Below are 15,289 nucleotides of genomic sequence, written 5' to 3' on the forward strand. Positions count from 1 at the left end.
TGTCAGGATTAAACATTCAGTGCGTGTCATACTTTGTATATATATTATCGACTTGAACTGGGGATGCGGATGATAGGTAATGGTCATCATCAGCAACTGTGTAAGTATCAGTATGACTGCTGTAGCGATGTTTTTGCTTAACAAAATGGTATAATCCACTTATCCAGGGTGCAGAATCAACGAGGTTTTCAGCGGTTTACACACGGGCTCGACAGAGTGTAATCACATCGTAAAGAACTTTATTTATTTTCAAATATCTCAAGTAATTAAAATACGTTTGCAAAAATCTGTAGTGCATGAAAGACAGTTTTTTTCTGCAGTTTGTGTCGATATCTTAAGGTATAAGAATAAATCCTTAAATACGTCTGAAATCGGTGACACAATTTCACGTTGCGTAAAACATTCTCGTGTACAATAAATGCAGTTAAAATGGAATTTTTGAACAAGAACACCGTCATGCTTATTAAATAAAGTCATTACTATGTATTTCACATTGTCATAAGCAGCATAAAAATCTGTCTTTAATGCGCTAGTTGAAACTCTTAAGAAAAAATTGTTTTAAAAAGTTATTTGAAATAAAGCATCACTTATTGTCCAATAAATTCAATGAATTTAAAAGGTGGAACACTCCCAAAAAGTCACGTGATTGTTCACCCTGGTATCATGAAACGTATGGATTGTCATTTTGTCGGAGATTTGACTGATTTGGATGGAAATGGAATAGCGACACATTTGTAAATATCAACAAAGTGAATGACGGACGAACAGAAGAGCGGAAGGACTGACGGATGGATGGACAAAATATGACATAAAAATTTTACCCATGTAAGGGGCTTAATATTTATTTACATTATTAAGATGGCGTGCTCGCTCGTTAACAGGGACTAGTCTGTATTACTCAACGTCGCAGCCTGTTATATAGGTCACGTGATTCATTAAACGTACACAATTCATTAAACTTACACAAATAGCAAAATTACCGACATTAAAACCCAAAGGGAATCAGATACACCAGATAGTTTATTATCACAACCCAATGGTTCTTATTGTATTATTTTTTAATTCATGTTTATTCAACAATATATGCACATGTTACTCTCTCAATGTGTTTAATGCACAATAAAATGCAAACTATAATAATTACTTTAATAAACATTGATGACATACACTTTATAGATACACACAGAAAGTAACCATGACAAACAGTGAACTGGTTGTTGTCGGTAACAAATAAATAAGCTCGCATTAAACTGTATGTATCGCTTTCAGGTCATACACCGACGAACTTCAAACTTGTCCATGCCATAGTTGATGCACGCAAGCCTGGTCGCATCGTCCAGTCAGTCTTAGCATTGTCGTATTTCTGGCCATGCTTCGCGTACTTGCTTTAAGTTCGGAAAGTGACTTTTATTAATTCCCCCACTTTGCCACAACACGGATTTTTCTTTCGACTGCCTCGATGTGAATATGTTCTTACTAAAAGCAATGTATACACACATGTCAAATCAAAATGAGATTTGAGGAATATCTATTAGATCGACAGCAACTGTATTAAGCAATTAAATTCTCCTTCTGTCGTGTACGGTAAGCTTTACAGTACTTAACCTTGTTCCTACGTTCTTAAAGCGATATTATGGGCATTTTTCACTGTTAAATTGAGCTGAAAAGTATAAACAGGTCACAGAGTTAGTTAAAATGTGGTAACTGACCAATTATCTGCAACTCATCTTGCTACCAGTTGTTTATTAAAAAATATATTCTATTCGATAGTTTACATGACTCACCGGTCCTCTGAGCCGAAATGATCCGTAAAACAAAATTGTGTCTTTGTGTCGTATGAACGAATCTGCACTAAAACTTAATTTAGATTCACATCGTACATCTAATCATTTATGTCGTCAGTTGTCAAAACGAAAGTACTGTTGATATTCAAAGCATTAATTTTCTCTTTCCGGGATATTGTTTTAGTATTTTGATGCTGCATTAACAGATATAAGTGTATATGAAGTGAAAACACCAAAAATTGACAACGGTTGCGATATACAGCTATAAACATAGCATATACTGTATATAGATGCCCATAATATCACTTTAAAATTGTAAACACTAACTTGCAGTTGACGTCAGAGGAAATAGAGCTAGTTTCATACTTTTGATAGCTTAACCTACCTAGCGGTTTCCTTAGGTGTTCGCAGGCAGCAATAAAGGGTTGTTGCGACCAAAATAACCAGGACAAAAACCGAGGAAATGACTATTGCTAACATCCACCCTAAAATGAACAAAAAGCGGTTTACTTAAAGTAAGTTATTTTCTTGTGTTTTCAATTATATATTGTGTGTTTTATAAGATTATCTTAAAATGTCGATATTTATATCAAACCCCCAAAAAGGATAAACAGTAAATTACCTTGTAGTGAGTCTTTGCCATCGGATACTTCAACTGAAAGAAACAACAAACAGTGTGTATAAGGACAGCTCCTTCGACATCAACAATGCTTGTGTGTATTTTAAATTGAATTAACAGTTATTATGCATCACTTAAATCGAAAATAATGTGGTTGAAACTTTTGGATAGCTTATTACCATTACACATAGAAGCGTTTCTGCTCTGTAATCCATTCGTTGTCCAATCCTGAGGGCATGGGGTGCATGCTATGCTCGTAAAGTCATCTTTGTAGGTGCCACGTGGGCAGCGTTCACAGTAGCCGTCTTTTGGGTAACTTCCGGGGCCGCATTGTACTGAAGATTGGGAGAAAGAAAATGTTCCAGATTTAAAATGTAAAAAAAAACAATCGTTAAACGCGCGCCTGGAAAAGGTAGAGTAAAGCATTTCTTACCGCAAAAGTAATCTATGTCTACGGTCCCGGGCGGACATGAAACATTTCCGGCGACCACTGTGCCGTTAGAACCGATGTCAAACCATGATTGGTCTACCAGAATGGAGAATCGGGTTTCGTTTACGAGCCTCTGGAGTGTGAAGTAGGCCTCCTCGAGAAGATCGTAGCATGAACGAGGAGCTGAAACAGGATTATGGTATTGTGGGAATAAAGTCTCAGAACATGCGGGATCATAACGAACATTCAAAGATTATCAAATATATACCTTTAGTAGGTGTACAAGTAAGCTTCACGTTGAATCCAACAAGCTGCACATCTCTCCGTTCGCGAATGAAATCAACGCGATTCGGTGACGTTTTTGTGACGTCCATTGAAAGCAATCGGCAGCTTCTATTCTGGACGCATGGTAACTGGTATACGTTAGCCTGCACTGTGGACTGAATGACTGCCGGTACATCCGTCTGAGAGCGCTTGACTACATCGGGGGTGAGGTCGTCGTATTCAGCAGAATAAATCAGTATGTTTTCTTCGGCAATATGGATCACTAAAATACCATGGAATAGGAATATTTAATGATACGTAAATAGTAGTATTGCTTCAACAATAAAATAAAGATAGTATCGTACATTCCTCTCAATAGTCAACCTGAATTTATCCATCGTATATTAAAAACTAGTGGTGCTAATTTATTGCTCTTTTGGAAACGTTACTAAATGTGCGATTAATCCACAACTGTGCGTTGTGGGTAGTGTTGCATCTACTTGCATTATTTTACTTTTACCTGAACACGTGCCAATCTGCACATACGGGTTTTCATTATTGCGGATGTTCCACTCATATCCGGTTTCTGGGCCGCACACGATGTTGTCTAGGAACAGATCTGAGTCGAAGGCATAGCCATCTTCACAGAATGGCAGACACTGTCGAGTGCCGTTTCCCTGCCATGAACAGTTCATTGATCCGTGAAGAGGGTTTTGAGGATCGACGTCACATTCTATAATGTCATTTAATTTCAATTTAAGTAATACTTAGAAGAAATACCGTTGGCATTCACAGTAAGGCGTTGTAATTTTTTATGAAAATATGACGCTCAAAGGCCAGTCAAATTTTTGAAAGTTTTAACATGAGCAGAAGTGGTTGTTACATAAACACATAGGCCAAAAGCCATATTCACTCTTAAAGGTTGTACATATTGTAGAGTTATTTAGAACGCATCACTTTTTGCTGTTCCACATTACAAACTGCATGTATATTTACCATAAACACATATATCCGTCATGGTGCAATTTTGCACGTGCGACGTATCCCCTGTACAGTCTGCGCCTCGGTTCTCTGGTTCCGGGTTCGAGCACTCCCGGACACGGATCTTTTGCCCGGAACCACACGTGACCGAGCAGGGTCCCCACATACCCCAGGATGTCCAACCGCCATCAACTTATGAAAACAAATAAGTGATAGTCGCCATTAATTATGCTACATATACATGTTTAAACTTGCTTGCTCTTGCATATATATATTCTTTTATTATTTGTGAATTTTGTATAGCACACTTTATACTGACTAATATACAAGATAGCAAGATCAAAACATTCAGTGTCAATAATCATTACACATGTTGCGTTTTGAATGCAAAATCCGAAAATGTTTGATCAAATAATCACTGTGTATTAATTAGATTTCCAATGTGTGTTTTATCTTTCAAAATATGTATATAAACTTATCCACTGACCCACGCATTAATTACTGATTTTAATTACCAGAATGCACAACTTATCGGCAACAGCGCCGATTATACGGACTGTTTTCCCATGACATAATTAATCGCACTATTGCAGCTATTCCGACTCCACATGCTGTCATTAGCATGCACAAACTATTTCTCATTCGTTACAGCGCGCGCATGTATAATTTATCAGCCAATGGCATAACATTAAAAAAAAATTCATCTAGTGTAATCTGTGTTGTTCCTTATACATATCATGAGTGATCATGTACAATGTTTACGAGCAACGCCATATTTATGATGCTTACAAAAACAATTTCTGCGCTTTTAATACCCACCCCCCCCCCCCCCAAAAAAAAAGGGAAATAAAATACACATTGATTCATAATTAAATGCACGGTTACGATTTGCATACTAATATGCTAAATATAATTAAGACTTTACTTAGTACGGTAATTTTTTGTAAAACAAGTACTATTTTCGCCCTCTTCGTCACATACTTATCATTGTCTCGCAAAATGAGCCGTTGGACTGAGGATTGCATTGACACGTGTACGAATCATCTCCATCTAGGCACGTGGCGCCATTCTGACACGAGTTCCCAACACAGTCGTCGATATTAATCTCGCACATATCGCCTGTAAAACCATTATTGCACGAACAGGCGAAGGCGTCGCGCCCATCTAGGCACGTTCCACCGTTTTTGCAAGGATAGCTTGCACAGTTATTTACATCTGTTTAAAAAAAGGATAATAATTTGTACATGTAGCAAGTGTCAATATGTGTCTATGCTAAAACGTAATAATCACCATCGTCGTGTATTTAAGTTACAACTTTAACATCCATTGTTCGTGACGTCAATACAATTATGCTGCAATAAAAAAAACTTACCGTCACACTGGGTTGGTGTTCGCAGAAACGGACCATCAACATCCTGAAATTGTTTCCAGGCAACCAGGTTGCCCAATTGATTGTCCATGCACCGTAAAATAGTAGGAATCTCAAAATCACCGGAACTCGCGTTCCAAAGGTTGAATGAGGTCACGCTGCCGGTGTATTGTTTACCTTATAAATGTAAAAGCAATACATTTTATTTGTATTATTTATATACATTTATACGTAATTATATAGGTTTTCAGGTCTTTCAAACCGAGCGAATCACTTCACGATCGATGGCTTAATAGCTGTCAGTTATGAAAAAAATGTATTCTCCTGAAAACGTGCATATGATAAATCATTAAGGTCTGAAATATAACCATTCTACAAATGGATTGAATTTTATTAATACGTTTACCAGGTATGCATTCTTCTCTTAACACAATTTTTGGTCATTTACAAAACTGTCAAAAGGAGCCCTTATGAAACACATTATTCAAAATGGCTATTAATGAATGAGGAAATCAATGACTGAACGAAACTTATCGATGAAGGAAAAAAGGAACAGTGTTCCTCATCTTCGGTTCTTACCTCCTACTACGAGCATATAGTCCTTCTCTACCAGAAGTTCATTATATGCGCATGCGTGTGAGACGTGTTGCTCGATTTCGTCAATAGTAGTTGTGACGAAACTGGCAGTTATATGTAAAGACAAATGATGCCATCGCGGGCTGTCAAGGAGACCATGCACGGGAATGGATAGCTCGCATCTGTTTATATAATCATTGCTTCGAAGTACTATTCACAATTAAGGAATGGTGTAACCCCAGAAGCAAAAGAAAATTCATTGTGAACATCCACAAGTCCTTTACTTAAATTGAGTGGCCGATTGCCGATACAATACAGGAAAGTACAAACAACACAATAATATACATTTAAACATTATTTAAGCTGAGATAATCGTATTGGAACGGTCATCGTAACCCTCTGCCGTTGCCCATATTTAAATCATGGCTTCAAATCAAAAAGCAAAAAGGGGATTACACATATAATTGAATTGAAATTAAATCGCTAAAAGTAATAATAAATGATCGACAGAATTTTAACTTACAGAAACACGATGAAATTAAGTAAATAGAAGTCAGATGGAGCAATACTGCACATTTTTTACAAATTCTAGAAATAGCAACAATGCATACGATAATCAAGCTAATTTCCCCAATGCCGTTATAGTTTCAAATATTATTTGCAAAATACATTGACTATACAAACAATATTGGTACTTAAGAGTTCACAACCATACCCACGAAGTGTAATGTCGAGAAAACCGACGCGAGTAGTCACTGTTAGCACGGGTATCTCGTGCACGTCAGTGATTTCCAAGATACGGTAACATGTGCTGCACTTCATCCACAGTGCCAGGTAGAGGCTCGTCACGTGCGAGGTGGGCGTGAACAGTACAGAGGCGTTCTCGTATGAATATGTATCGCCGGAAAACTCCATGTCGAATTCTACAATTTCAAATTTATAATTCGGCCGTGCTCTGTGAAAAGGGGGTTTAATGTATGTGCGTAAAATGTCGTCCCAGATTAGCACGTGCAGTCCGCAGAGGCAAATCAGGGATGAAACTTTCCGCCTAAACTTGATTTTTGCTTAGAATGGACTTTTTTAAACCGAAAAATATCATAAAAGCGAAAAGTGTTGTCCTTGTGATGACTGCCCAGGCTAATCTGGGACCACACTTAACGCACATGCATGAAACCATTTTTTTCACAGAGCACGGTCCAATTATGGCTCATTAAAATTAACCTGACTCTGCCCTTAATGTACGAGCATTATTAAAAACCATCGTCATAAATAGACAATCATTGAATGCGACATCGTTTACTGTCGCTCGATAGGTCATTGTCTGCACGGTTACTACTTACATGTACCCCGGGTACTCGTAATTATACTTACATGTACGCCGGGTATGGTAAATATACTTAAACGTACCCGAGAATATTTGTTCACATTTATGTCAATTTTCTGTTAAATGGCTTCTATATTATCGGAGCTCATACTCAAAAAGCATGTTGGTGCAGTTTTTTTAAAGACAATTCTGTTTAAGATAAACAATATCGTTTTATGGTAATCGGTAGCGCGTTTTACGACATCGGAATTTTGGCGGGAATACAACTCGGGTACAGTCTAATGTCGACCGGGTACGGTTAAGTATATTTACCGTACCCGGCGTACATGTAAGTATACTTAAGAGTACCCGGGGTACATGTAAGTAGTACCCGAGGCGACAATGACCAATCGAGCTTCACTGTCAGTTTCATTTAATGCAAAAAAATAGTTTAATCTTATGAACTAACATGGTACTGAGCACACAAAAATAGTCCATAACTTACATAAAAAATATTCAGAAAAATTTAAAGGTTTTCCACGTTTATTTATTTTCTGTATGTTTGTAAAAACACAACACTAGTTTACCATAACAGTCTTCAATTGCAGTTGCTGCCAGATTCGATCGTGTTGTCTTTGAGCCAGGGCATGCCGTGCACTGTGTTTTTCCGTACGCCGTAGAAAATGTGCCGACGTCACATGGGGAGCAAGGAATCGTCCCTGTAGGGGACATATATCCAGGTGGACACGCCTCTGATTTAAAAAAGTAATAACATTGCGTTAAATTTAATTTCCTTTCTGTTATATACGGAATCCGGATAGTGCCATCTATGATCTCGCCCTTCTTTCATCAAGGGCGACACACGATACACGATATTTTGCGCGACAGTCGCGGCGACGCACGATATTTTGCGCGACAGTCGCGGCAACGCACGATATATTTAACACGAAATATCACCCTTGTGCGACAGTCGCCCTTTTATATGTTATATCTCGCCCTTTGAACACGGCCGTCGCCCTGTGAACACGACCGTCGCCCTTTACGTGTTCAAAGGGCGAGATATCGCATATAAAAGGGCGACGGTCGCGTTCATAAAATGCGACGGTCGTGTTCAAAGGGCGACGGTCGTGTTCGAAGGGCGAGATATCGCATATAAAAGGGCGACTGTCGCACAAGGGCGATATTTCGTGTTAAATATATCGTGCGTCGCCGCGACTGTCGCGCAAAATATTGTGCGTCGCCGCGACTGTTGTGCAAAATATCGAGCGTCGCCGCGACTGTCTCGCAAAATATCGTGTATCGTGTGTCGCCATTGATGAAAGAAGGGCGAGATTATAGATGGCACTGTCCGGATTCCGTAGTTATATGCTCACAATTGGGCATCAATTGAGTAATTGATTGGTAGGTAAACAATTAGGTAAACCATTAGGTACTTACCAACACACTGACCAATGTCTACAGAGGCCAAAAACGGCGTGCTTGTCCCGTTTGGACACTGAAGGCACGATGTCATCCCAGATATGGGTTGGTATTCACCCCTCGGACATGGTCTACATTGTTTCACGCTCATATCATGGTATGTTCCCCTTGAGCACTGAACTGAAAAGATGAGCAATATAGCTTCACACAGGTACATGTGGCGCACATTTCTTTAATGGTATAGTTTGCTAGCTGAAGATGGACAGGCAGTGAGAGTCTCTGTCGACTGTAAACAAAAAACTGAAGTGTCTGGTCAACGGATATGCCCGTCAGTGACCGACCACGAAATCAGAAACAGTAGATATACAATTTAGATTCGTATGATGGAAATCTATGGACCGTTTTGCACTTACCGGTATGTACTTACCACAGCTTAGTGTGAACCTATCAGCATACGACCCAAGCTGGCAGGCGATTTCGGGACTTGAAACCTTGATGTCAGTTAATTGGAGAGACATCGCGAGACCATTATCAAGACTATCGTTGCTCTCGGCACGAGCCTGGTAAATCTGCTCCTGCATCATTATGGCTTCCATTGGAGAAAGCTGGTCGCGACCTTTTCCCGAAACGGTCATGACAGCCGAAACCGACAGAGTATCGACAACTGAACGCTCCTTTCTCCCGGAAACTGTGTCGTTGAAACAGTCAACCTTTGGTGCAGTGTAAATATTGTCTAGTTGTTAACAATGTTGATAAATCGCAACAACCCTTAATAATACTGTATATAAGAGATAGCAGTGGTGAAACTGAATAACTGGAATTGTGATATGGGGACAAATAGGTTTATTTAGAGTACATGTCCATATTTTCAGTATCTAATTTATTATCATCGGTGACGTCATTTATTCCTTTGTGTTCAGATGTAAACCAGTGACGTTCGAAAAATCGATTAAGAGTCGACTGTAAAAAAACATGTCGGGAATAACCTTTTCAGCTCAATGTTTTACGGTGATTTTTATTGATAAATTTGGTAATTGTTTCTTCTGGCAATGTAACGCTTATTAATTATTTAATTTTTATATTGCAGTTACTAGTATGTGTTACTTGCTTGAAAATGTACACTTTCTAGTTAAGTGTTTTTACGAGAAATGTCATTAACCCATTCATGCCTAGCGTCCTGAAAAAAAGGACATTGCAAACAGCGTAGACCCAGATGAGACGCCGCATAATGCGGCGTCTCATCTGGGTCTGCGCTGTTTGCTTAAAGGAATTTATGTAAGAAATATTCTAAATATAGAAAAAAGTATACCAGACACCCCTAATTTTGGAAATAAATTGATCCAATATAGAAGGATGGGAGAGTCCACTAGGCATAAATGGGTTAAACAAAGTTTCCAAGCGAACGCACTGCACGTTACTCACGCCTATTTCACGATGAAATCTCAAACATTTCGGATTTCGGTTATGCATTCATTTGTATTTTTATATACATCATCGAGCATAAAAGTGAAACATTTCTTTAAAAATAAAGAAGAGTAATGCCACGAACGACCAGGTTCAGTTTACTGTCAAAAGATGAACTAGCTAGACGCTTTAGGCATACATGTACCCACATGTATTTTTCAATTTGAAGTTTTAAATGTGAACATCCATATTTTGACTATATACTTACCTCTACGTAAGAAGTGCTACAGTTGACTTTCGAGCACACATTGCCCATACTGAATTGCAAAGCGGTGATAAAGTTTTGCTTGATTTGTTCTTTGGCTGAATTGCAGTCACCATCGTAGTAATAAAACTCCTCCAGCTTGAAGTCAAAGAACACATTGGCGCTGATCTCTGTTATCACAATGACAACAGATTAAATAAGGTGTTTAAGCATGATCATGATAATCATCATGGTCATCATCATGGTCATCATCATCATCATCATCATCATCATCATCATCATCATCATCATCATCATCATCATCATGAACACCATCATCATCATCATCATCATCATCATTATGATCATCATCATCATCATCATCCTCATCATCATCATCATCATCATCATCATCATCATCATCATCGTCATCATCATCATCATCATCATCATCATCATCACCACCATCATCATCATCATCATCATCGTCGTCGTCGTCGTCGTCATCATCATCATAATCATCATCACCACCATCATCACCACCACCACCATTTTCATTATTATCATCGTCAACGTGTACTTTATCATTACCATAAATAAACGCATTAACAACAACAACATCTTCTCACAAACAGCAAAGTAACAAGCACACACCTGCACATTTCGGCAAGGATTTGTCGTCGTTCAGTCCTGTAAATTCTCCCCGGGTGTCGCTGCAAGTGAGTAGAGGATCGAACTCCCAATCCTGGACCACGTATCCCAGTTGGCACTGTAGCACGCAGTAGGCGCCCCCTGCCCACGTGTCGCACGAGAGCGCGCCATGTTCCGGTGGACTCGGGCGTATGCATGTATCCTCAACTGAAAGGTTTATATGTGAATCTTATATAAGGTCAATATATATTTTCAATTTTAGCATACTATATTTTTCAAAATGTGAATGCAGGCTGATTTCCCTTAGGGTATTACTTCCAAGTAGTGGTCTACTTACGTTCACAGAATGGTTGCAATTTTCCAAACGTCCATTGACCGTACCACATATCGTTGGTGTTGAATGCTTCGCAATGTACTGTGTTCTCTCCCCTTAAAGTCGACCCCTCAGTGCACGTGAATTCACATTGTGCGCCGTACCTCCTCCCCTCTGGACACGTGACTTTTGTGTATGGACGCGGGAACAATCTTGGGCACGTTATCACTAAACAACCAAAAAGTGATGTTCAAATTTTTCAGATTAATATTTCACACTTGATGTTGTTTTGTATTCCGAATAATATTAAAGCGGGTATATACGATTTTGTCAAATATTTATGAATTTGTATAAACTGTGTAAAAAACTTATTATATATATATTTCAATATAAATTAAAATAAAATTTAAGAAGAACATATGTCGAAAAATGCGAAATAAGCCAGATATTTAATTCTGAAATTGAAAACGGCTGTACAGCCGAATTCGCCAGCATGTATACCATACATGTACGATGTGCATCTAAACTTAGTTTAACGGTTTATTTGAATTCCTGCAACGATATCTATTCATACGACACACGAACACTATCTCCGATCCTAACACAAAGACGAATGCTTCGGTTATTGTAGGAAAATATGTACGTCACTATCGGCTCGGGGCGCTAATTTGTCTTTGCTGCATTTTATGAAATTCGGCTTTAATGTATAATTTTTCTTGCCTATTTTGTGTTATTGTAACATATTTTATCAATATATTACAATTAAACACATATAAAAAATCGTATATACCCGCTTTAAATACACGTTTAGAGCTTCATGTATGGGGTACAGTGTTATGCGATTGTTAAAGGTAAACTTTTAAGAACCATATACGTTTCATATAATGTTGAATACAAACGTTTCACTGTTAGTTGTATTTCACAGGTAGCGGTATTGTTCTCCATGTCCCACGCCTGGTAGACCACTGTGAACGTCCCCGCTGCTACCGCGTTGCCCGCTAATGGTCCCTCGACCTGTCGGGAAACTATGCTAGCCACACCTGCATTGTCCGAGTAGACGGGCACCTGCCAACTAACGATGGCAACCTCACTAGACCGACCAGCGAAGAAAACTAGCGTTGGATGGCAAGAAGTGTACTTTGGAGGTGTGACGTCTGCAAAATTATACGTAAGAAGTATATACTCAAACCCGGTATTCTCGTTGGTTGGCTATTCTCGCGGTATTCCGTATATGACACTTGACTTTTGTTTACAAACCATCATTTACGAGCTTCTTGTTATATCTGCAAGAAAAATCTATCTCTGCTAATACCAATGGAAGTTTGGTAATTGTATGCCTAAAATTATGCACAACATAATTTGAAGCCGAAATTTACTAAATGTCCATCTTGACATATAAGTCCCCATTCAACTTGTTCACTTTTTCGAATTTTGTGTGTAGGTCTGCTAGCAGGTGCTTGGATTAGACATTATTATTATTGTTATAGATCTTGAGGTTGAACAACACTTTCTGTTGTTTTTTTTTCGTGTTTTATTAAACTTAAGTGCTATCTGTCCTATTAACTACCCGATATGATTATAGATAAGAATGACGGACAGTGGTTTTGTTCAGGTTGTGACTACAGTTAAAATATTTATTATGAAATTAAGTAAAATCTAATATGATTTTCTAGTCAATCATTTATCCGATATATAAACATTATATATTATATTATATTTTCTATTCAATCATTTATCCAATATATAAACATATTATATTATATTATATTATATTATATTATATTATATTATATTATATTATATTATATTATATTATATTATATTATTTTATATTATATTATATTATATTACGTACATGATTATTTCTTAAGTACCGCGTGAATACCGTGTTGCACATGCATTGTATTTGACACACACATACTTACTTGTTTAAACACTAACATAAATAAATCGTATTTACTTCTTATTTCCAAACTAAAACTTGAAACTGATGGGTCTGTTAAACATTTTGATATATTTAAAAGATGCAATAGTTTGAATATTAACCCTCAAGATCTGTTGCTATTGTAAATCACTGATTCACAAAGGAGAGTACAAACAAATGTATTTTTGTTGCATAGCCAAATTGTACCGCGACAGATAGGTTCTTCTCCTGTCCAGTTTCCACTCGCATCGCACGTGCGCACTCGATTGTGGCCCGGCAGAATGCCGAATCCATTGGTGCACGTGTACTGACACACGCTCTTGAAATTGTACCCGTCTTTACAGGTTATCGCCGTCTCCTTATTGCCGGGTACCAATTGGCCGCATAACCGAGCTAAAACAGAATTTCTTTGGCTATGTATTTGCATTTGATATATATATATTGGATTTATCGACGAGGTCGTTAAATAACATCGTCGAAAACACACATTTCACGAGGCGTGGCATCATTTCTCATGTTAAAGACTTCATTTTACTAAAGAAAACTCTATGCGCCTGGTCGGTCAAATAGACTTAGACCACCGTTCAAAGTTCTTGCAAATACAATATTCATTATAAATTGATATCACGAACACTTGGTAAAGCATGTGATAAACTGTTTCTAAAGTATTTAGCAAGTTGATGCATTCATGTTTGATTTGGTGTTATAAATGTAACAATATATATACATACTATTGTTAATTGTCCGTAATACTTACGATTACAAACACAATATATATATGCTATTGTTAATTGTCCGACAATACGTATGATTACAAACACACTATATATGCTATTGTTAATTGTCCAATCATACTTACGATTACAAATACAATATATATGCCATTATTCATTGTCCGACAATACTTACGATTACAAACACAATATATATGCTATTGTTAATTGTCCGACAATACTTGCGATTGCAAATACAAAATATATGCCATTGTTAATTTTCCGACAATACTTACGATTACAAACACAATATAAATGCTATTTTTAATTTTCCGACATAACTTAAGATCACAAACACAATATATATGCTATTGTTAATTGTCCGACAATACGTACGATTGCAAACACAATATAAAGGCTATTGTTAATTTTCCGACATTACTTACGATTACAAACAGGTTGGCTGGGGACACTCCACCGATCGTGTGATAGGCACTGTGCTGTGTCCGAACCCTGCAAAATGTACCCAGGATGGCAGCCAAACTTGCAAACAGTTCCTACGAGCATTTGGTCCGTCATGTCACACGATATCCAACCATTGCGTACCGTTGTCCAGCGTTTACAATATTGTGCTGAAAAACACACATTATTTCAATCACCATGCTGAAAAACGCACACGAGTCGATTTCCATCACCATATTGAAATACACACACGATTTCCACCAATATCTTGACAAAATATAAAATCAACAGCCTGTGCCAGAGAAAACGTTGCAACCAAAATTATTTGCCCAAGTCTCACTTTTGCCGGTACAGCCCCGGTCCATCCCGGTTTGCTAACGCCGGTCGACCGGCGAGAACCGGGATGATTTTTTTAACGCGGTCACACTGTTTCCCGGTGCCGCCCCGGTTGAAGCCGGTCAACAACCCGGCAGAGTTCCGGTCAACCCCGGACTAGCTACGGTTTATCCCGGTGTAGCCCCGGTAGTGCCCCGGTTGTCGCCGGTAATGCCCAGGTGGATTCCCGGTGAAAGCCGGCAGCGTCCCGGCAGAGCCCCGGTCTCCCGTAACTCCGCCGGTACTCACCGGGGCTATACCAGCAGCAGACACGACAAAGCTACGACAACGCCCCGGTTTAATCGCGGTCGTCGCCGGTAATGCCCAGGCGAGCCCCGGTGAATGCCGGTGGCGTCCCGGAAGAGCGCCGGTTTACCGATGTATCGTAGCTTTACCGGAAGTCTACCGGTATTCACCGGGGCTCCACCTGGGCACCACCGGCGACAACCGGAGCGTTG

The 15,289-nt window shown here is 38.7% G+C and overlaps 1 protein-coding gene across 1 annotated transcript; it reads right to left on the reverse strand.

Moving 5' to 3' along the window:
- Positions 1 to 850: 850 nt before the first annotated feature.
- LOC127875071 (sushi, von Willebrand factor type A, EGF and pentraxin domain-containing protein 1-like) lies at positions 851 to 14,616 on the reverse strand. Its single transcript, XM_052419892.1, has 21 exons — positions 14,441 to 14,616; positions 13,489 to 13,674; positions 12,257 to 12,511; positions 11,382 to 11,585; positions 11,048 to 11,251; positions 10,418 to 10,584; positions 9,173 to 9,455; positions 8,764 to 8,925; positions 7,914 to 8,078; positions 6,739 to 6,946; positions 6,027 to 6,205; positions 5,451 to 5,624; positions 5,060 to 5,293; positions 4,094 to 4,270; positions 3,618 to 3,830; positions 3,102 to 3,380; positions 2,837 to 3,016; positions 2,583 to 2,738; positions 2,407 to 2,439; positions 2,170 to 2,269; positions 851 to 1,476 (listed from the first exon to the last, which is right to left on the reverse strand). Exons 1-21 carry the CDS (start codon positions 14,571 to 14,573, stop codon positions 1,347 to 1,349), a joined length of 3,822 nt encoding a protein of 1,273 aa, XP_052275852.1. The 5' UTR covers positions 14,574 to 14,616; the 3' UTR covers positions 851 to 1,346.
- Positions 14,617 to 15,289: the final 673 nt, after the last annotated feature.

This window comes from Dreissena polymorpha, chromosome 3 (assembly GCF_020536995.1).
Source record: "Dreissena polymorpha isolate Duluth1 chromosome 3, UMN_Dpol_1.0, whole genome shotgun sequence".
In the NCBI taxonomy this organism is placed as follows: domain Eukaryota; kingdom Metazoa; phylum Mollusca; class Bivalvia; order Myida; family Dreissenidae; genus Dreissena; species Dreissena polymorpha.

Bases quoted from the DNA above. Each gene is read 5' to 3' on its own strand.
- LOC127875071 (XM_052419892.1), bottom strand. From the start codon at position 14,573: ATGACGGACCAAATGCTCGTAGGAACTGTTTGCAAGTTTGGCTGCCAT. The intron at 10,585-11,047 runs GTGTGTGCTTGT...TTGTGATAACAG, and splicing joins ATCCTTGCCGAAATGTGCAG to AGATCAGCGCCAATGTGTTC. The intron at 6,206-6,738 runs GTATGGTTGTGA...TTATATAAACAG, and splicing joins CTCGACATTACACTTCGTGG to ATGCGAGCTATCCATTCCCG.